At 49.4% G+C, this 22,614-nt stretch overlaps 1 protein-coding gene across 7 annotated transcripts in view; it reads right to left on the bottom strand.

The window, feature by feature from the left end:
- Nucleotides 1–22,614, bottom strand: part of MTSS2 (MTSS I-BAR domain containing 2) — a 65,959-nt gene that overhangs the window by 3,654 nt on the left and 39,691 nt on the right. For 3 of the 7 annotated variants that reach the window (XM_063313187.1, XM_063313188.1, XM_063313192.1), the window contains 5 exons: nt 18,528–18,685; nt 12,113–12,220; nt 5,386–5,483; nt 3,446–3,635; nt 2,230–2,304 (listed from right to left, as the gene is read on the bottom strand). In XM_063313187.1, coding sequence (XP_063169257.1) covers nt 2,230–2,304; nt 3,446–3,635; nt 5,386–5,483; nt 12,113–12,220; nt 18,528–18,685 — 629 coding nt within the window. The remainder of the gene's footprint in view (nt 1–2,229; nt 2,305–3,445; nt 3,636–5,385; nt 5,484–12,112; nt 12,221–18,527; nt 18,686–22,614) is intronic. The other 4 variants (XM_063313189.1, XM_063313190.1, XM_063313191.1 and 1 more) reach the window with 2 other exon arrangements.

Below are 22,614 nucleotides of genomic sequence, written 5' to 3'. Positions count from 1 at the left end.
CAGGAAGACTCCTGAATGCTTAGGAAAATGCCCTGTGCTTGCCCGGTCTTTGCGGTGGGGGGGAGGACTGAGATGGTGAGGGACTGGAGACCAAGCCCTGTGAAGACCATTGAAGGGTCTGCTTCATCTGCAGAGAGCAGGAAGGCTGGTGGGAGGAATGAGAGCAGCCTCGGCGGTGGGAGTGGACTTGTCCTCGGTGGCCCTCGAAGGCGGGACCAGAACCAGCAGGACAAGCTGCGGAGAAAGAGATGCAGCTTCGACCTCAGGAGGAGTTTTCTGAGAATAAGAGCTGTCAACTCCTGGAAGAAGTGCCTCACTGGAGGCCTGCAGAAACTAGTAGACTTCTGTCCAAAACGCTTTAGCAGAGCCTGTGCCAAGCAAGTATTAGACTACATGACCTCTGAGGATACTTTTACTCAGTGTAAAGTGAGGACGGGTAGTCCTCACTTAACAACCACAATTGGGACCAGAATTTTGGTTGCTAAGCAAAGCGGTCATTAAGCAAATCCAACCAAATTTTACTTTTTTGTGGCGGTTAAGTGAATCACCACAGGACTTAAACAAACCATGTGGTTGTTAAGCGAATCACGCAGGTCCCCGTTGATTTTGCTTGCCAGAAGCCAGCTGGGAAGGTCGAAAACGGCGAACATGTGACACTGTGACAGTCATAAATATGAACTGGTTGCCAAGAACCCAAATTGTGATCAGATGATTGCAGCAGTCTTAAGTATGAGAGCTGGTTGTAAATCTATTTTTTCAGTACTGTCGTAAGTCTGAACTGTCACAAAACGAATGGTTAAGTGAGGATTACCTGTATAGAACCTCTCTGTGGAAAAGGTCAGAGGTACAGTAGAACATGCAGGAGACCCTGTGGTTGATCTGGTAATGACAAGGGCCTCCAATGTCGAAGTATTCATTAGCTCCTACCAACCAGTCTGGACTCCCAAGACTCTACAGCTGGACTGCAACCAAGTTTCGTCCAGCAAAATGACCTTGGCCCTGTTCCCACGGGATGAACGACCTGCCATTTCTTCTTTGGTCAGCAGACTCCCCTCCACAAGCCAGCAAGACAGGATTGGGGTGGTGGGTTGGCTGTCTCTTCCTGGATCATTTCCATCCCCCCTTTTTTCCTTTTTTCCACAAAGGAATGAAGACATTAGGGAAAAATCCACAGTGGCATAATGGGGTCGGTCCCACCATGGATTGGTTCAGAAGTGGGATATTCTACCTACCCATTTCTACTCATTTTCCACTCCCCTCTGAAATAGTGGTGAGTGGGTGGGTTGAAAACAAAAGCAGCTCTCAAGATGGAGGGTCTAGAGAGATCTCGGCTTTGTGGGATCCCTCCAAGGCTTGGTCTCCCGCTGGTGTGTTCACATGGTGCAACTGACTGAGGAGAACTAGTTTATCCCAGGGCAGATCAGGCCCGTCCAAAGCTAAATCAAATTCCCGCAGGGGTGGCAGGAGCCTGACACGGTCCTTCTGCCTGGGGAGGAAAGGCTGCTGCTGAGCTGTGCGGGCCAGAGGGCAGAGACACGTCACCACCGGGCAAGCCGTGCACGTCGTTCCCCAGGAGGCCTTTCCCAGCACCGTGGGAAGGGCCAAGCTGGGCCTGACTCCAAGCAAGCCCTAAAGCAGGCCTCCAAGAGATCTGATCCCTTGAAAGTCGAGGCCAGATGGCTCTGGGGTAGCTGCTCCTGCCAAGGGTGGAGCTGACTTCCCACTGGCTGAGGTTTGCAAGGCTCCAGGCTCCTTCCTGCCAACAGATGCTCCCTCTCCAAAACCACTGAGCCAAGGAAGATGCCTGCTCTAGCCCCAGAAGAGATGACCTATGACCCCATGCCCAGGGCCTGGGAACAGACAGCCCATAACATGCAGAGCATCCTTCAGCTCTGGCTCTGTTCAGGGCTTTCCACTGAAAGCAGCAAGGCGGAAGAGGCATTCTGGGCATTGCTGCAGGGAGTCCAGGGTCACTGGCCACCAAGCCTCCCCCCAACGATAGAACAAGGAGGGAGGAAAAGAAAGCAGAAAGCATCAAAACCAGCACCGGGGCAGGCGGCCGGGGCCATCCATCCACTTCCCCGGGGATTCGTGGCATGCAACAACCATCCAAGGGGTGAAGGCGGGGTCCCAGAATAAGGTGGGGGAAGGAAAAGTGCGGGGGGGGGGGGGCTCAAGCTTCACCTTTTGGCCAACTGAAAATGGTCCTGTGGCAGAGCCAGAACTAACCGAGGTTGGGGAGTTGCATTCGCTAACAGACTGGCAAGTTTCAGAGGCCTCAGACGATGCAGAACTGGAGGATTTCTGCCATGCCCAAAGTCGGATCAGCAGCAGCAGCAGCAGCAGCAGCAGCAGAACAGATGTGCACGGAAAGGAAGAGAAGGAGCTGGTTATGGGGGGCAGGAGAACGGTGGCAGCGGCGGCGGCGGCAGAGACAGAGCGCAGCTTGACCGAAATGGGGGTGGTGGCAGCAGCAGCAGCTTCCCTCAACGTGCCTGGGGGCATTTCACAGGGGCTGGACTGAGAGGGGTGTCCTGAGGCTGAGGAGGTGACGAAGGAGAAGGGACAAGGTCCAGGGACAAGAGGAGGAGGTGTAAATGGCAGGGAGCAGAGAGGACTGGAGAAAAACTCTCACACCAACACGTCTGGGCCCAGATTCTGTGCAATCTGCCACACATCACTCAGTATCTCAGGGAAACTTGGCCTCCTGTTACTCTTTTTACTCAGAGAGGCGAATGGGCTGCGCAAGAGTTTCAGCCAGGCTCTCGGTGGGACAGGGGAGGAGGAGGTCCAATCCTTCTCCAGCCATTGTGAGGGGGAGGGAAGCCTTCTTCTGGCTGCAGCGGCAGGAACTCCTAAGGGCCGGTTCTCCCTCCTCTTGACCTCAAGCTCCCAAACTGTGAGCACCTGGAGGGGGTCCCAAGAGCCCTCACAGCCAGAGCCTCCCCGGCCGATGCCCTCATGCCAGATTTAGCCCCCTAAACGGGCAAGGAAAACCACAGCTATCTTACTCACCCCCCACCCCGATCCGTCTCTCGGCAGCTTGAGTGGACTGCAGCTTCTACCAGGCTCAGCGTCCCTCGGCTCCCTCACAGCCCACTTCCTCTTGTCTCGAGCCTCAGCTTTAAAAGGCACTGGCCAAATCACTTCCCGTGGGATGCAGCGGAATCACCAGGGCCGCTCAGGGAGTGCCAGCTGCCACCCGGGGGTAGCACTGCCTGCACACTGCCTGAATCCACCTCCATTTGCGTAAGGGTGGCAGGGGAAGGAGAGAGTCTTCCCTCTCCCCCATGGAAGGTCGTCTCTGGCTGCCCCCAGCATCTTTCAGGAGGCAGCACACGTCCACCTGCACGGGGAGCTGTCAGTAGCACACACGGGGCCATAATCCTGTCCTGGGCTTCCTTCTTTGCTCTAAAGAGTTGCGTGGGCTTCCCACTGAGCTCACCTGACTGGTGATGTCCAAGGGCATTGGCGAAGGAGGCTTGGAGAACATGGCATCCTGTGAGATGAAGCCCGAGTCATGTGACGAGACACTGGACAGGCGGGTGTTGGCATTTACTGGTTGTGCCAGGCTATGGGAGCAAGACATGAAACTGGGTGAGATGCTGGGCATCCAGGGAGTCACAAGGGCTTCCCTGTGAAGTGAAGCAGGAGGACACCTAAAAGTGGCTGCTGTCATGAGTAAGGATGGCGAGCAGGGGGCTCCCTTCCAGACTGTTAAGCGCATGCGTAGCACTGAGGAATTGGTGAGCCATTCCAAGAGGCACAGATTGGGACCGCCTTAACCTGTGGGGTTTATATGGCTGGGTTTTTCCCATGCTTGTTGAGTTTGTTAGGATTGATGTCCTGACTCCCAGGAAACACTCTGAGACAGGGAACTGTTCTCTAATGTTTATTTGCTAATACATAACAGTAATCCTAACAAACTGAACAAGCGTGGGAAAAACCCAGCCATATAAACCCCGCAGGTTAAGGCGGTCCCAATCTGTGCCTCTTGGAATGGCTCACCAATTCCTCAGTGCTACGCATGCGCTTAACAGTCTGGAAGGGAGCCCCCTGCTCGCCATCCTTACTCATGACAGCTACAAGTGTTAGGAAGTCCTTGAGGCAAGGTTAGCAGTGGAAGGAATTGGCATTTTTAGCAAATTGGTTTATCATACCAACACATGAATACTCAGGCCAGGTCAGTCACAGATAGATGGAGTAAAATGGCACCAGAGGCAAGGCAGGAAAGGACCATCTGGAAGGTGGCACATACCATCCTTTGAAGTGTGAAGAGTGGTCCTTCAGCACAGAGCCTTAGAGGCTGCTCTTCAATGATTTGAATACAACCTAATTATCAAGCCCTTATTATTTATCTCTGGTCCACCAGTGTTAAACATCCTTCAGAGGACAGCCATGGCACCTGCCCAGCCATGCCTCCTGCCACGTACTTGGGATAATTGCAAAACAAGTCGCAATCCTTGGTTATCTCATGTGTGTACAAAACCAGAGTGAGGTTTGAGAGATGTTAAACCGCCGGTCTAGCCATCTGCCAAAACTCATCTCCTGAGCACAATCCCACATTAAGTAGTAGAGGATGTTTAGAGGATGTTTTCCCACCAGCCTTTTGGAAGGAGAGGAAAGAAAGCTGGGGTAATCCAGCCATCCCCTTCCTTTACATGCCCTGCCTGTGGTAAATCTGCTGGCACTGTGCCTCTGGTAGGATGAGGCTGGTGGGGAGAGGGCCGCAGATGGCATGCTGCCATAGTTTTCTGCTGGTTCAAGGACTACTGGTTAGCTGCACCTTCTCAGCCATGAAGAAGAAACCTTCAAGAAGTCAGCTCTTCCTCTTCAGCTAGGATCAATAAAAAAGGCTGAGTCTTACGACAGGAGACATACTGTACATGTTCCAACTTACACAAACACTCCAACATATTTTAATTCCTTCCTCAGCTAATGGCAGAAGCACCTTCAATGATCTGTGAAGAGTTTGGGGGTGAGTTCAAGTGCTAACAAAAAGTGTAAAAGATTAGAACAGAACTTTTCCCAGTTATTTCCACCTGACAGATCTTACTCCACCATCAGACACAAAAGATAAAACGCCACGCTTCGTGACCTGAAGGAGAGAATTGCCATTGCCTGAGTTGATTCTTTATTCCCTGCTCAAGGCTGACGTTGGCCACAATTGCAGAGTCTGGCTGTCTCTGATTTTATCCCATGGCAACTCAGCTTGGGAAGCATTTTGTAGGTCACAAGGGCTCTGGCCTTGTGACACAAGCTTATTGTCGAGGTATCCCTGAACCTACTCAACCCCAATGAGATCTGAGCCGCATGAGGAGTCTGTTCCTGCTATGTACCACTTAACCGTAAACTGGGGATCCCCCTTAGCTGAATCAAACGTACCTGCACATGCTGGATTTGCGGGATCCTGAGCTGCTGGGGGAGGATGGAGGGGTTTGGTAAGACCAGCTGTAATCAGAGCCCTTCAGATCTTTGATCACCTGCAAAAGAATGTCGCTTTAGCCATGGTCCTTACAGCACCTTCTGGGCTTCGAGTTCTTGCAATCTGAGTATAGCCTGAGAAGCAACGGTCTTTCCAAAACTAGAAGATGCACTGCCTGCCTTTGGCCAATCAATATTCATTCAGACAGCTGCCAAGATGCTGCCAGTTGAAGGATCCAGTGCTGAGACAGACCTCCAGCTGGTCTAGCCTTTAGCTGCCTTCTTCCCTCTCCAACCATCCCTTCCTTGAACTACTCTTCTTAAAGAAAAGGAGGAAGCCTTAAATGCACACTGAATGGACACTGGCCTGATGGTCTCGGTTGCTCCTGTGGAGGCACCAGCATGTCACAACTCCCCTCGAACTGGACTCTGGATAACAAAACCCTCTGGAGGCCTTTTAGGAAAAATGTCCCTCAACAAACAGCTGGCTTAACTCAAGAACAGGGAAGAAAAACCTGTCACCCACAGACCAAATCTGGCCTCCCAAGCTATTCCAAAGCTTTGTCCCGCCTGCCACCCAATTTGGGCATCCCACTTTAAAAGGCTGTCTGTGCCCTGAAGCCCTGAGCTTCTTAGCTCCCAAGGAAGTGATGCTTGCAGCCACTCCCAGCTAAAGGCACCTTCCAACAGCTGGCTTGACCTTCTTCTTTGTGGACATTCTTTCAGATACAGGAACAGTAGTCATATCCCCTCCCCCCCGACTTCTTAAGGCTAAACGTTTCTCAAAAAATCAAGACTTGGTTTCTCATCCCCTGACCATGGGCAATGTCCTTCCCTGAACCTGTTCCCGTTTCCCTGAATCCTTCCTGAGGTGTGGATGTATTCAAAAGACCGACAGCTACTTCCCAAGCTGGGAATTTATAACCTCCAGCTCAAGCAGAAGCAGACAGGCGCTGGCATGCATACAACAGGCGGCAGATCCTCTAAACCCTTCCCTTTCTGCTAGTTAGGAAAAGTGGCAGTGCAAGATATGTACGCCAAGGCTGGGGAGAGAAGCGGGATCTCCTCAGCCCACAAAATAGTTTCCAAGGAGCTTGAGAAAAATCCCCAAAGCAAAGCAATGGGATGTTCGCATCAGGCATCTAAAGGACCAGACAACAGGGTGTGGTGTTGGCTTTCGTGGCTGGTATCTTCAGGGTTTAGTGACTGTGGTCTAGACCACAGATTTCCTGATATTTCGCTGGCAGCTGTGGCTGGCATCTTCAGAGGCATGCTTAGCAGACCACCTTGCCTCTTAAGATGCCAGCTGGCCAAATGTCAGGAAATCTGTGGTCTAGACCACGGTCACTAAACCCTGAAGCCCAACACTGCCCACTAGATAACAAGTTTGAACTACAAATATTGCATAAACATTTATTTTGGAAAGGTTAAGCTGGTTAAGTTCTGTAGGGTTTCTGATCTCCAGGTCCTCTATACGTATCCAGTAAATTGTGAGTTTATATGCGACTTGGAATCTCTTCAGCAGAGTTCCTCTAAATTAGGGACAAACCAATATAATTGGTTTGGTACAAGAGCCTTGTACTGTCCTGTGATAGGACCAACTCTGTATTTCTATCTATTCTGCCACTTAATGTTTTACATGATGCTATTTACAGTTAGAAGGGAAGTGTCAGCATTCTCTTTTCCTCTTAAAAAGCTAAAGTCTAATCACACCGTGTGAGATGGACCTAACTCTCAAAAGCGGGGGGGGGGTGTGATTCTTCTAGACACACACCTCAGTGCTCCAGAGCCAGGAGGTGGCACCACAGCATTAATCTCCATTTTCCCCCCTGCTCACATGCCCGCATTAGGGGAAAGATGCCACTGAAAGACTGGAAGCAGCTACACCAAGGTAGGAAAGCAGACCAGGGTGTTCCTTCCTTACGTTGTGGCTTTTTCAACGGTACTCCATCCCATGCCTGTTCAGTAAGTTCTGTTTCTGAGTGAAGATCTGCTGATAAGACTCCTTGAGCATGGCTTTATCATGCCATCTAGCCCGCGCTTGCTAACTGCAATGTCCTGGGGTGGTCAAATGCTTTGCTGAAATCAAGATAAATTAGGGTTTTATGAAAAACAGTCACCCTCACATTTCTGCATATCTCTGCCATAGAATGAGTTTACAGCTTCATACGAGTCTTATAGAAAGCACACCGGTGAACATTTAACATTCAGGCTTGCTGCCCACTTCAGTGATTTCATCAACAGTATGTGCCCATGTCAAAGACAATCACCGCCTTGCAACACTCGCAAGCTGCCATAACTGCAGTAGGAACTCTGGGCTATTCTTCCCTGATGAACAACCCCAACTCAGTAAGGTGGAGGGCTTTCTTGTCCGAACTGATTACTTCAGATCTTCCCGTACTACTTCTGAGGGATTTGGGACGGGACTTCGATCTAAAACCCAAAGATTTGGCTATTCCAAAATCATTCTTCATCTTAAGACTTGCTTGCTTATTATTTGTTCCTCCGCTCATTTTTACTGAGATGCTCTCTACAGTATTGCTAAGTCCTTTAATTGAGAAGATACTTTCAGTAACACTTCTCTTCTTTATTTTCTGTTTCTTTTACATAAAAGGTGCATTTGACTGCTGTTATTTTTTTAGTTTATGAAATTTTATTACCAACAAATATAATCAGTGCCATAAGGTGTACAATAGTTCATGCTAAAACATTAACAATGGAGATGGAATATTCAGTGAAACAGCATGTTCATAATGGCAACAGAAGGGGAAAAAAGCAGATTAACTAAAAATCCAAAACTGTTAGAAGTAGGTGAGAGGGCAGATAAACTCTTGCAGTCTTGGAACCACTGCTTTCAGAGGAGACCACGCCCGCTCAGAAACGCCTATTGCAACCCAGCCTTTAATAAGCTGACACTTCAGCATACCCAAGAGTCTTAGCACATATGTAGGATCTTTCCAACTAGTGGTCACAGCAAAAAGGGAGTGTTTTTGTGTTTATTATTTTTATTGCAGTGCTGATACATGTCAGGGGAAACTATAAGTGGTTCTACCATTATAACAGCAAGGTAATTTTGGATGTCCTCCCAAAAGCTAACGATAATCCCTTAATTGCTACCATATATACATACACGTGCCAAGGGAGTGACAGCTGTTCCAGAAGGCAGATGGTGCTGACTGCTGTTACTTCAACCTTACCAGGTCTCTATCAACTAGGCTTCCTGTACCAGGTATTCGGGCTTATCTTGTTTTCCCCCATACTCTGAACTTTAGTATATAGGCCACAAAGGCCACCAAATGAGTCAACCCTCCTTCTGATTTTCCACTGAGTGATTTAATAAGCACCATATTATGACCACTCCTTATCTGAGGTCCTTACTTTAGGTTGCTTTTAGTTGCCCCAAGATTCAGTTCAAAGACCTGCTGATCAAATTTCCCATGTTTCCATCAGACACAGTTGTACCCACCTGTCATGACCTCGTTGCAAGGCACAAAGAGCCTCACAACGTGGATCATGATCATTAAGGAAAGAGGAAGGAGATAATCAAACCACAAGCACCCAAAAGCACCCACACCCATGGACCCATAGGCAGCTGAAAAGAAGGACGTCAGAGGAACAAAGATAAGACGCACCTGGTGCCCCGGAGGACACAACCGTCGCTGGGAGACAAAAGAAGTCACCGGGAAAACGCCCAGGCGGCCATCAAGGGTCCCATCAAGAGGGATCGGGTCAAAGCAGGGTGGGGGAGCCCGGGGCAATACAAGAGGGTATAAAAGGGGCACCCCCACACCACCTACCCCGTTCCCGTTTTTCGTTCTGTCAGCTATCATTCCAATAAACCAGAAATCCTTAATACCCATTAAGTGAATCTGTGTCTTATTGCGAAGCGAGGCTGGCCCTGACACCACCCTTGTGAGGTGCCACTTGCCTCATGCCAACAGTTCTTCATCCCACTAACTCAAATGATGATCCCAGAAACCGAATGTCTCCTATCTATATCATTTCCAAAACCGGTCATTGTCTTCTTTCTCCCTCCCTTTTCCATAGCTGGTAAGGATGAATGAGAAAACCATCCAAATAAAATACAGGCTATATGGCTTGTCTATGAGAGGAATCCATTGGTAGCTTAAAAACTGTACTCAACAGGAGTGAAGCACCAAACTGGGTGTCACAAAGTTTGACCCAGAGTATGATAGGTATTGGTTACTTAAAGATATTTGTGGTTTTTGAGGGTCATTTGTGAGTTCATTGAGAACATGATTGAACATTCCATTTCAGTAAAGGTCAGGAACACTTCACAGGCTACAAAAGTTTTCTTCGCTCATTGACCAGGAAGACATTTATAAGCAGAGAATGGTAAATGGTCAGTAGTCAAATCTTCCAGATTGCAAGCTTAGTGAGTCTGTGTCTAGATGGCAAACACACCTCATACTTGGATGGAAGCAGTGGCAGAGAAAGGGGGTGGACCACGGCTGGCACAGCGATGATGGTATTATCATGATGCATTATTACTCTGTGTCTTCAAGACCTTGTGATTAATAGGTTTGAGGAACATGGCACCATCCACCCAAAAAGCAGTACTTCTATCCTATCCTGACCCTGTCACACAAAACAGCGCTGCAAATTGTTACACAAAACAGCCCTCCAAAACAGTGCTCTCTGGGACATCCCCCAACAATAAACTTTGTCTGAAGAGGGAGAGAAGTGTTTCTTTTCACAGTCTAAGTCCGATCAAAGACAGGCGAGCTGCAGCAGCAGAGCTAAGGAGCCATCTCGTTCTGTGACTGCACACCTGGTAGGGCTAATGCTTAAAGTATGATTTGCCTCTTGTCTTCTGAGAGGTGGACAAAGAAAGAGGTCGCCTTCTCCAGCAGGAAGTCATGATACTCGACCGTGAGCACTTGGTAATCGGGTATTCTAAGGGAATGGGCCTTGAACAATACACCTTGCACTCCAAGCCATAGTTTCCTGACCCCTTACTAGTTGCATCTAATACTTTTCTGCTGAAGCACAGACTGAAAGGCTTCTATTACAATGGAATCAGTGCTGGACGCCGCACCTGGCAGCTCCCACAGCGAACAGTAGAGCAGGTCACGTCCATCCACTGCTGGGATTCTGATCTAGTTATCTGGTGACACTGCATCAGTGGCACCCAAAATAAGAAAGGACCATAAAATGAGTATTTTGATTTGGGAGAAAAGAATGGGATGGTGTTCTCCCAGGTTACCTGTTCATCAATAACGTGATGTGATTAAATAAATATTTGATTCAGGAGGATCTAAAAGGAGAGCTCCCGCCGAAGTCACAATGGACAGTTGGAATTGGTGAACAGAGAGGCTGCTCAGGAAAACTGTACCGGCAGCTAATCAGACCATTGACAGAACTGCTCACCCGATCACTGGAAAATCCCCCCAAATTCCCCCTGGGAACCCTTCTGGATCCATGAGTTCCCGGGGAGGGACCATTTTAATACTGCCCTGCAGAGGTGCCAGCAGTAACGAGCCTCACCTGGGCTGGGAAGTGCTCTGACTGCAGCAAAGGGTTTGGCCAATGCCCCCCTCAGCCGGGCCGCCTTGCAACTGCTCCAGCGGGAACACGGGTTTGAGCACGTGACCACCTGGGTCCACTGGGCCCGAGATGCTTTCACGGGGCCACGAGCTCCTGAGCCTTCCTGGACCCAGTTCCCCAGAATGCAATCTTTCGAAATCATTTTTCCTGCTTTAACTTGCCTGCTGTGTTGGCTAATGGCTTAAACTATAAGATACACAAAATATAGAGCAATAATTTTCACTATGTTTTTATTTACAGATCCTTTAAATTGATTGAAATCCACTGAGGAAGGATTACTATCCAGAACAGCGGTAAATAAATAATTGTAATAAACAATATTAATGGTTTGGGCAAAGAGAAAGGGGGACTGCTTCTTAAATCCGCAAGATTTGTAGGTGATACTAAAACAGAGAAAAAATTCAAAATAATCTTCAAAAATACCACTCTTTTTAACTAGAAAAAAGGAACAAAATGCCCAGATACAGATGGCTTTGTGACACTGTTTGTGAAAAAGGGCTCAGAAATGTCTGAACATGAATCAGCAGCACAAGCTTGCTAAAAAGGCGGGCACGATGTTAGGCTGCATCGACAGAGGTCAACTTGCAGTCAGAAGAAAGAGCGGCTTCACGCCTTTGTGCTCTGGCCAGGCTTCCCCTTGAGCAGCGTGAGCAGCTCTCTTTCAGAGAGCCGGGCACCTGGAAGAGCTGTGCGGCCAAGATAAGCAAGCCTAACTGTATGGGGAGAGGCCAAGGGACTCTGGCCTTGGGAAGAGGCGACCGGAGAGGAGGGAGACGCCCTGGCACGTCTGGGGTTCTTGAAGAGGTGCAAACGGATCGGATCCCGTTCTCTGAGTGCAGACCATGGAACAGCAGTCTTAAGTCACAGGCTCTGACTGGAAGTCAGGGAAACCTTAATGCTCAGCTGGAATGGGGGTTCCCACCTCCTCCCTGGGTGCATTCCAGGGGAGGCAGGAAGCCCTGCCTGGGTCCCTGCACTGAGAGGGGTGGGGCTCCAGGGCCTAAATGCCTCCCTCCAGCTCTAGGGCTCTACATACACCGGGGGCTGCTCTGATTCCACAGGTTGCGCAGGGACTGCTGCGTCACGTGAGTTGCCCTCCTGGGCTCTTGTGCTTCCCTACCTGCTCACTGGCCGTTGGCAGTTTATGTGGGTCTGCTGTCAGCAGCACCAGATCATCAATGATGCCCTGAAGGTGGGTGATCTCTCCCAGCATGGTGATCTCTCCGTTCTGCAAAAGGGATAAAGGAACGTATTAGGTCTTTGCCATCCTGGAGAAAAGATCCTTGAAACACACAGAGAACCACCCCCACACAGTAGTGCTTGTCCTTCACTGGGGAAGCCAAGTTGGAAGGATCGTGGTGGGGCCCACTTTCTAGGCCAAGAAGGTCACCCTCACTGGGGCCAATGTGCCATCCAGCACGCCCACTTCAGCTTCAGAATGCCAGAGAGGGATGCTTGGATAAGGAAGACTGGCAGGGGGAAGAGACCCTCATGAGCAAGAGAGCATTTTCTTGGTGTGCACCAAGATTGAGAACACCTCCCACGGACTGAGCCTTTCGCTCTGCGATCCCAAGACTGAGTTTGGTCTGCAGAACAGGGTTCTAACCCTAACCCTAACCGGGTTCTAACCCTAACCCTGAATGAAGCATCCCATCTGGCTTGTAGACCTTCCAGCTTCTTCTCCATCTGGGGTTTGTTATTTATCCCCCAACAAGCCTCCAGATTCTGTTACTACATCTTAGTTGGTCCTCAACAAGTCTTGCGATCCTATGGACTGTGCAGAAGCCACAACGTGCCAGATCCTGCAGGTGGAGTTTTGTGTCATTTCAGAAGCCAGAAATGTAACTCAGGTTAGTCCAATGTAAAACTTGCTAGGACTATAGTTACATTACTGAAATTAAATAAGAAAACCTAATTCCAAGCAACCTTTTTTCCTTTGGTCCAAATAAAACTTCAAAATATTCAGAATTAAGAACAAACAAAAGGAGAAATTTGAGAGTTTGCATATGCGATCTTCTGGAGAAAGACAAACTCTTTAAATACTCATGCTCACATTCAAAGCTTCAAAAAAGTTTAACCAAAAGCAATACTTGGGGTTGGCACCAAATGCGGTAATAGGTACCAGTATCATTACCATCCTTCCAACACAATCTGGAACAACTCATGCCACCTATGAATTATTTCCATGCTCAGTTATTGACCGTCTGCTGAAATGGTTTTAAAAATACGTCTCTGTCACAAAGAGTTCCAGTCCCAAATCAGCCTTCAACCATTCAGCCATGCTGTTGTTCAGCTTAGAGTAGGGAACAGTGGAGGGAGAAAGCAGAACAAGCGAATTGCAAAGCGCTGATGCTGGAGAAGGGCGCTTGGCACACTTGGTCCTGTGCCCTGGTTTGACTCTGGGCCAAGCGAAGCATCAGATGCATGAATATCCACAAGCTGAATTCTGCACTCAGAATTCTTTGACAAGTGATCATATTGTTTTAGCATCCTTTTCAGTTGCATCATAGATGTAATATATAGACCTCCGGAGACTTTATTTTCTCTCTAAGTACCATTATGTACCTTTGTGACGGGGAGGGTTCAGCCCTACCCTGTGACTCGCTAAACCCAAAGCCCATCGCCCATGACAAAGGCTCGGTCTTATCTCTCTGGATAGAGGGCAGCTGGTCTCCAAATACTGGATGGGGGGAACAATGGTGGGAGAGGGGCAGGTCTCGGGATCTTGCTTACAAGCATCCTGGTTCGACACTGCAAGAAAGAAAATGTTGGTCCGATCCAGCAGGACCCTTTTTGGAGGGCAGAGGATGATGGGGAAAAAGATGGAAAACCGCAGCCGTGCCAGCTGGCCTGGTGGCTGCACTCAACATCCTGCTTTGTTTTTAACCTGTAAAAAAAGGGACGCGGTGGCGCTGCGGGTTAAACCGCTGAGCTGTTGATCGGAAGGTCGGCGGTTCGAAACCGCGCGGCGGGGTGAGCTCCCGTTGCTCGTCCCAGCTTCTGCACACCAAGCAGTTCGAAAACATGCAAATGTGAGTAGATTAATAGGTACCGCTTTGGCGGGAAGGTAACGGCGTTCCGTGAGTCATACTGGCCACATGACCCGGAAGTGTCTATGACAACGCCGGCTCCAAGGCTTTGAAACGGAGATGAGCACCGCCCCCTAGAGTCGGACACGACTGGACTTTACGTCAAGGGAAACCTTTACCTTTACCTTTAGGTGGGCCTGCCACGGCTGCACTCCCAGATGTACCTGCCACCTCCACTCCCGCAAAGGGCATCTGAACTGCACAGAAGGAAAGAAGCAGGGTGGGGGGCAGACCTGAGGCCTCCTAAAACTTGGCCTGGCCAATCACTGAGTTTCAATGTGGTGAATGCGATTGCAACGGAGCGTTCCCTTGCCCAGACACACAAGGATGTGGTTGCTCCCCAGCTCCCTCAAGCCCCGCAGCCCCTCCCACTGCAACCCCCCACTCTTGGGCAGAGCCTGCTCAGTTGCTGCCACCAGTCCCTCTTCTGCGCTGAACTTCAGGAGGAAGAGGGTGGAAACCAGTAGCTAGGGTTTTCCTGCCTTCTCGGTAGCTAACAGAATGGCCGGGACTGCCTCCCTCTCAGAACAACAGGGGCTTCAGAAGAAGATACAAATGTTCAAGGACTAATTAAAAATTGAAGGCAATGGGGAAAAGGGAAAGATCGTTTATCTTGCAGGCTTTAACTTGCAGAGTATCTTCCAGGCAGGCACACACACAACATTCACTGGACAAAATAGGCAAAGGGTTCAAAGAAACAGCTCAAATCAATCCGTAAAAGGAATTTTGAGGAATATTCTGATTCACGTCTAATTCCACATCTCCTCGGATGCTTTCTGGGATGAACTAAGAGCCAGTCTGGGAAAAGATGCAGGAGAGGACTGTGGTGGAATTCGGCGCTGAGGCTGATTCCCAGGAAGGAGGGAACGTATTCCAAGCTGGCAAGAGCACTCGCAGTCTGGTAAGCCTTGGCAAGCCCCGCCCTAGACTCTCCCGGGCTATTTCCCTGTAGGTTAGTTAGGACAGCCTTAGCCTGGCAAGATTCTGTCTATTCAGCGAGAACAATAAAGAACTAGAGTTGGAATTCACTGACTCAGAGTCATTTCTTGCTCCGGTCCTGACAAGGATGGAAGGCAGAAGAGCAAAGGCGAAAAAGGGAAGCCTCCACCCTCCATTTCAACCTCCACGGAAAGAGGGAAACGACTGGCCCCGCTCTGGACCACCAGGGCTGACAGGTTCAGGTGAGGTTCACACCATGGCACCTGGACACTGGAGAGGGGCTCTTCCTCTGTGTCACCTCCAAATTCCGGATGGGAAGTTTGGCAAGATGCATCTGTCATGTTCACTTTTTCAATGTGCACTGTACATCGTAACCTTTCACATGCCATGGTGCTGACGCGCGTTTATGGTGGGAGGGAGCTGCTGTGAAACCTTGTGCCAACCCTATCTGTGTTCATTTCAATGGAATGTGTTTGGGTTATGTGCTCGGCTCAAGGACTTTTCCCGCGGACCATCAGGAGCCGTTAGGAGCACCTGGGATTGTGAGCCTGGGAAGATTCTACGGGGGGAGGGATCTCATTTGTACCAAGGGTTTTTAGTTTGCATTTGGCACGCTTTTATCATTCTCAGCTTTCTCTGTGATTTAATAAATCAGGTATCTTTATGAACCTGTTCATGAGTCTGATGGTGTTTTAGGACAGGCAATCATTACATAAAGCCGAGAATCACCAAAGTTGTACTATTAGCTCCTGCCAAGACTAGTTTCTTGTGAGGGAAAACAGTTAACGATGGCCAAAGCCGAACCCACGACCGGGAGACTCGAGGAGCCAACTAGCTTGATGCCCGAGTCAACGGTCAGGAGCGATGAACGGAGCCTCACTCCAGAACCTTCAGCTTCCCGGCAGCCTTCGAGTCCCAGCCCGGAGGGAGAGGGATCCGAAGAGGGGAGAGAACCAAAGCAACCAGCACCCAGCGAATCGCTCGCAGAGTTAATCACCTGGGATGAAATGGGAGAACCCCAGCCAGGGACGTCTCAGGCGTCCTGGAAGGAGGTATCTCAAACCCCTGAAAGGCTAAGAGTAGTAGCGGCTAAATTAGAATCGATGGAGTACATGCTAAAAGCCCTGCCTCTGTCTTGGGGGGTGGGCAGTTGAGGCGTGAAGGAGATTCCAGCTCCACGCAATCATCCTCCATCCCCTCACCCGGACCACCGACGGAGCGGGGCCGGAGACGAAGTCGGGATGACTCTCCACCCCGCAGAGCCCGTCCATCAGTGTCCCCACCCCGAGACAGGAGAACTACTGTAACCTGGGGCCCAACCACTCAAACAGCCGCTAATTCAGCTCCAACAGGAACAGGGGTGAAAGACTTTTCTGTCAAGTTTGACAGGGATCCAACTAAGTTGTCTTTCTTCTTCACTAATGCAAAAAATTATATGAAACAGTTTGGACCCCGTTTCCCTTCCGAAGAAGCTAAAATAGCTGCCATAGCCACCAAGCTGAAGGGACGAGCGGCTGATTGATATGTTCAATTAAGCGAGGCTAGCTCCCCTGAGCTTGAGGATTTCGAGGAATTTATGTGGGCGTTAAAGCTGCACTTTGAAGATCCACTAGCCAAAGCAAAAGCTAAAAGGGCACTGAAGGATCTTAGCCAGGGCCAACTGTCTGTAGCTGATTATGCGCTGGAGTTTAAGGCTTTAGCTGGGAAAATTACCGATTGGTCCCAGTCTACCTTAATAGAACGGTTTAAAGAAGGACTCAATAGGGACGTCCTGCGTTGGGCGTTGTGCTGAGACAACCCAGAGACATTGTATGAATGGATCTGTCTGGCCGGCAAGGCTGAGCACGCCCAGCATACCTACATGCAAACCAAGCAACCGGAAAGGCAACCAGCCACCATGAGGGGACCCCGAAGTGCCGCAACTGCTGCCCGGCCAGGCTACAGAGCCTGGGAAGAGGAGAGAGATCGGCGCTATGCGAAGGGTCAGTGTCTCCAATGCGGAAAGGAAGGACACCGAGCAGCTGATTGCCCAAAAGTCAAGGCTGGAGACTGGGCAGGCAAACTGCTGACCAAATTGCCGCCCTCATCATGGCGGATGACGGCAGCCAAGGGGGCAGCCGACGCCGAAAAAATACCCTACTTCTCGGGAGAGGTTGAAGATGACCCTAAGGAACTGGCGGGAAACGCCAGCCACCTGCCTTGAAAAGCGCCTGCAGGCAGGTGGAGGAGGATGGGCTGCTCAGCTGGCTGATTCCTGGCCAGTAATTCAGCAGGCTTTGGCTGATGCCCAGTCTGCTTACAAATTCCAGGCTGATAAACACCGTTCTATGCAACATGATTTCAATATTGGGGATCAGGTTTATCTCTCTACCAAGTTTATAAAGTCCCCACAACCATCGAAAAAACTTGCTCCCAAATTCATTGGTCCTTTCCCTATTGTTGGCATCGTCAATCTGGTTACTGTTAAGTTGGACCTGCCTCACAATTTGAAACGTTTGCACCCTGTTTTCCATTGCAGCCTGCTCAAGCCTGTCCACCACTCCTCCCACTGGCATCCCCAACCTCCTCCTCCTGCTCCGATCATGACTGACGGGCAATAACACTTTGAAGTCAAGGAAGTGGTTGATTCTCGCAAGCTTCGGGGCTCCCTCCAGTACCTGATTCGCTGGAAACACTTTCCTCATCCTGAATGGGCGCCTGCTCGCCACGTTAATGCTCCTGATTTAGTTAACCGTTTCCACTTAGCTTACCCTTTGAAGCCTGCCGCTTAGACTTTTCTTTCTTTTGGGGGGGGCAGTATGTCATGTTCACTGTTTCAATGTGCACTGTACATCATAACCTTTCACATGCCATGGTGCTGACGCGTGTTTCTGTTTGGGAGGGAGCTGCTGTGAAACCTTGTGCCAAGCTCTGTATCTGTGTTCATTTCAATGGAATGTGTTTGGGTTATGTGCTCGGCTCAAGGACTTTTCCCACGGACCATCAGGAGCCGTTAGGAGCACCTGGGATTGTGAGCCTGGGAAGATTCTATGGGGGGAGGGATTTTGTTTGCACCGAGGGTTTTTAGTTTGAATTTGGCACGCTTTCATCATTCTCAGCTTTCTTTGTGATCCTGCATACTATTCTTTAATAAATCAGATATCTTTATGAACCTGTTCATGAGTCTGATGGTGTTTTAGGTTAGGCAATCATTACAGCATCGCACTGTCTGGCATTACTGGGAGTAGCTCAACATCCTGCCCTGGGAAATAAGTTCCCTTTATTCCAAAGGAGCAGTTCCAACCTCTTGCCCGAAAGCAGGAAACCGAACTAAAGTGTGAGCAGACATAAGCAGGACTGCATTACTAATAGCATTAGGATTAGGCAACAAGAGCTGACAGCTTGTCCTCATGCTTAGAAATCAAGATGTGCCATAAATCAAGGGTGAGAAATCCCCTTGGGCTTTTGGTTGTCCCAGTGCCAGTACCTAACTGAACGTGCATCCGACTCTGGAAGCAAGGCACGTACCACCACAGGCTGCAGGCACCTGACGAAGGTGCAGAACCGCCCCCGTTCCTCAATGAGCGCCTTGCGGACCGCTTGCTTCTCCGTCTCCTCCAGCAGGAGGTGCATGTCATTCACGTCCTGAAGGGCGCTGTCCAGCTGAGGCTGCAGGTCCCCCTTGCCTGCAAAGAGCAGCAGACGAGACGATCATCACTTCTTCACCCAGCCCAAGTCCAGGATCTCCTCGAGCACAGAAGGTTTAGCTCCCCATACATGTCGTTCTGGGACAAAACCGCCAACACTAAATCAAGCAAACTAGGCTTAATTTTGAAACTTAAGGCGTCTCCAAGACTACGTCACTGGGAGTTGGACGACTTATTATTATTAGTAACAACAACATATGGGCAGGAGGCAAGATCTCAGCGGGGTATGAAGCGTACATAGGAACCTGTGTTCAGACATGGCATTCACATTCATTATTTAGTATTTGCTTATCTCTGTAGTACGACAGAGCCCAACAGGGCACAGTACATGGAGAGTTCCCAAGAACCAGCTCAATGACTAAATCTGAGAAAACGAAACACAATCACAGAGCTTACACAGCCTGCCAAGCCTTTCCAAATAGACCATAGGATAGCTTAATGCGATGGCTAACTCCAGAGAATACACGAAGACAACGGCTTTGTTCCCACAGACTGACCCACTAACTCTGCTAGCCTATATGAATCTCGCCAAGTGTGCTCGTTGGCTTGCAAACAAATGCCAGTGCAGAGGGTGAGGTTCCACCTTTGTTCTGCTATTCAGCCACTCTCTTCCTCCTTCTAATGGAGGTTCATTTAGATATCTCCCCAAGCAGGAATCAAAATGGGAGGGGCACATTTATAGACCTTTCCTTACAATAGGATGTCTTCTCTAGTAAGAGCTTGCACACGGACAGTGGATTCCAAGCTGAAACCCTCCTTTTTAGTGCCCAACAGTTGTAAGTTGTAAGCAGGGTGACCAGCAAGTTCACTGGCTCTGTTCCCTAAGCCATAAACTCTGAAGTTCTGGGGTGGGGGGTAGCCGGATTAAAGGATTATTACATAGCTGCAGATGTGCCACAATCGACTGTTGATGTATCATAATATTTGAACTGGGGAAGGGGGTATTGATAAAGGAGCAAGGAAGAAGATTTTTGAGCAATATGATCAAAAGTTCTGGAGTTAGTCGATTTATAATATAACATTTAGAGGTTTTTTAAATGTTTTCACTGATTATTGCATTTATTAATTTGAAAGTGAGACTGTATTGTTAATAGTTACGTATACTTTTCTTGTTAGATTGATTAAAAACTTTTAAAAACATGAACCAATAAGCCACATTTTAATTCAGCATGTTGTTAAACCCAAGCAATGTGGTTTCTCTGGCCTGTCATGCAAATGCAGATATATAGGTTAACTGAATAAAGCAGGTTAATAAATCATGGATAGGTATAACAAATGAATGCAGCTACTGCATTTCAGGCATACTTTTAAAATCCTTTTTAAAAAGTGTTCACCTTTCTTCCTTTATGTTCTACCTTGATGGATAGAATTTATCCTTAGTGATGTCACCCTGTAACCCAATCTGACCCAACTGCATGATCCACGATGGTAACTAATTCAAGAAGAAAAAGCAAGTTGACTTTCTCAAAACTGTTTATTGGCAAACTTGGGAGGAACATCTGACTCTGCTTCATACGCCTCGCTTTGATATGGCTCCCATCGAGACTTCAGACTCTCTAGCCTCACCCTCAAGCGCGAATACCTCTCTTATTGTCCCCATGTTTAAAAACGGCAATAGGTCAGGTCCATCAAACCAGCATTCAGCTACTTTATCAAGTATTATCAGTGAACCTGACGCTAAGTATTTATTCTGGGTTGTTCGGAACAGGAAAGCATGCTTGCTGAGGGGCAGGCTGGGTTTAAGATAGGCTTATCAAACTTATCAAGTGTTTTCTAGGCCACAGGCTCCTGGAGGCCCAAACCCAATTTCTAAAAGAGAAGGTTTGAAGGAGGGTAGTTGCCACCTTAAAGCTCTTCCACGAAAAAGGAAGTACTTCCACAGAGGTGGACCAAAAGTCTTCGAAGCCACAGTCGCAGCACAGCCATCTTACGGCTTCCAAACAGAGCCGCTGTAAGTTGTTCAGTCAGGTTTCTTAAGGGACATATTTCTGGTGCCAAGATGTGTCCCAAACTCAGTCCTTTGGAATGAGGCTGGAATGGCATCAAATGGCGCAGATAGCCCATGTCAGCTACTGGCTTAAATTAATTTTCACCCTAAGCAGTTTGGTTGCTTTGATCCTCCAAGATAAATTTCAGCCTTCTTGGTGGAAATCGCTCTGCTCCACCCTAAGGGAGTGTGAACTGTTTCCCAACCTGTTGACCCCTTTGGGTTCTGAACCCAAATGAAAGGATGAAATCATCCTTCAAGCAGCAGACCAGAGGTATTGGCTTACAAGATGTTTTCAGCCAAGCTCCATCTTACTTCATCCCAGTGAGACCAGATAAAAGTGTTGCTCCTGCCCATTACTGGCACCCCAAAGGACAGAAGAGCTTTTGCATCCATTGGCTCTCCTGGAGAGATCTTGTAGCATTCCTCAAGAGCAGCCTCCCCGCCCTTGTGGGCAGGGGGAAAGTACCACTGTGGGCCACAGACTGCCAGGCTGCCTCTTCTGCAGAACCCATTCCTCCCCATTTACAGCACAATAGCGAGGCAGGACCGAGGACAACTACTCCGGCAGTGTCCACTGGGCTCCCATCCCAGCCACAGAGCCACAGGTGGATCCGGTTCCCATTCAAACAGGCTTCCCACCACAACTGCCAGCAGCCCACATGCAAGAAAGCAGGGTGGGGTGGAGTCCCCCCATGGGAAGGAACGGGGAAGTCTGGGAACGGATAAGCAGTGAAGATACCAGGCCCAAGATTTGGGGGAGCGAAGGCTGAGATCCTGGCATTCTGCTTGGCAGCAAAAAGGAGGGGGCAATTTCACATAAAAATAATTTGATCAGCTGAGTCCAAACCAAACCAGAGGTGGGCTAGGTAAATAGCTGGGAAGTCAGCAGAAAGTGGTTTGTTGTGCTCCGGAAGGGCCAAAGTTGCCCTTTTAAAAACGGGGATCAAACCACACACTACCACTTCACCCATTCATCTGCACTCTTGGGGGGCTCTCCTCACCCCCAAATGCAGCGCTGCTGCCCCTGGGATCAGATGGGTGGATCTCAGCATCGGTCCCTCTGCTTATGCCCCAGGAGGGGAGGGCAGAGCCAGAGAGAGAGGCAGCGGCAGGATCACGGGCTTGGCGAGGACTTTGCACAGGCCTGAAATGAAACCCAGCCCCGGTTTTTCTATGCATCGTAACACTGGATGTCTAGGCCGGTGACGTGCGTCCACGATACACGTTCTTGCCTGCTGAGAGCTGGAGAAGGAAGACCCTTCCACTTAACAGGCAGAAAGGACTCCCAGGCAAGACCGCAGGGCTTGTGCCATCTTGATGTTCCTGCTTGGAGAGGAACTGGCATCTCTCGAGAAGCAAACACAGCTTTGAGGCTGTGCCTGGACTGGAGCAGGGAGGCTGGGGAGAGAGGCAGCAATTCCCCACAAGGAAGACAATCAGCTCAAGCAAGCCTGGCGGGCCACAATGGCATCCGGAGACAAAAGGCATAGACAAATGCCTCGCCCAATCTCCAGGGTGTGCAAAGGAGTCTCTATGGGGGGAAGACCAGCGCTGCTAAAGGAAGCGGGTGCTTGAAATGCTGAGGGGATGCAGCTGCACCCTCCAGGTGGACAAAAGGGGAGAGCTGTAGGAGTTGGTAACGTCCTGGTAGGAGGAGCGGAAACAAAGGCCTACCGACCAGACCCTGGGAAGGGTGCTGTGGGCCAGGAGCACCAGTAAGGGTAGGGCAGGACCATTTCCAAGGTTTATCAGATTCACTGTGGGAATAACTGTCCTTTCTTCTTATTCCCACCTAATCTGAGTGGGCGCAGGATGCCAAGAATGGTGAAAGGGCTTATTTGGGAACACTGGAGATAAATGGAAGAGAGAAGATGACTCAGTATGCCAGCCGCTCAGTGAAGGCAGGAGAGTGCTAGCT

This window comes from Candoia aspera, chromosome 11, assembly GCF_035149785.1.
Source record: "Candoia aspera isolate rCanAsp1 chromosome 11, rCanAsp1.hap2, whole genome shotgun sequence".
Taxonomy (NCBI): Eukaryota; Metazoa; Chordata; class Lepidosauria; order Squamata; family Boidae; genus Candoia; species Candoia aspera.
The sequence above is the reverse complement of the archived record's forward strand: the minus strand, read 5'-3'. Positions and strand labels throughout refer to the sequence as shown.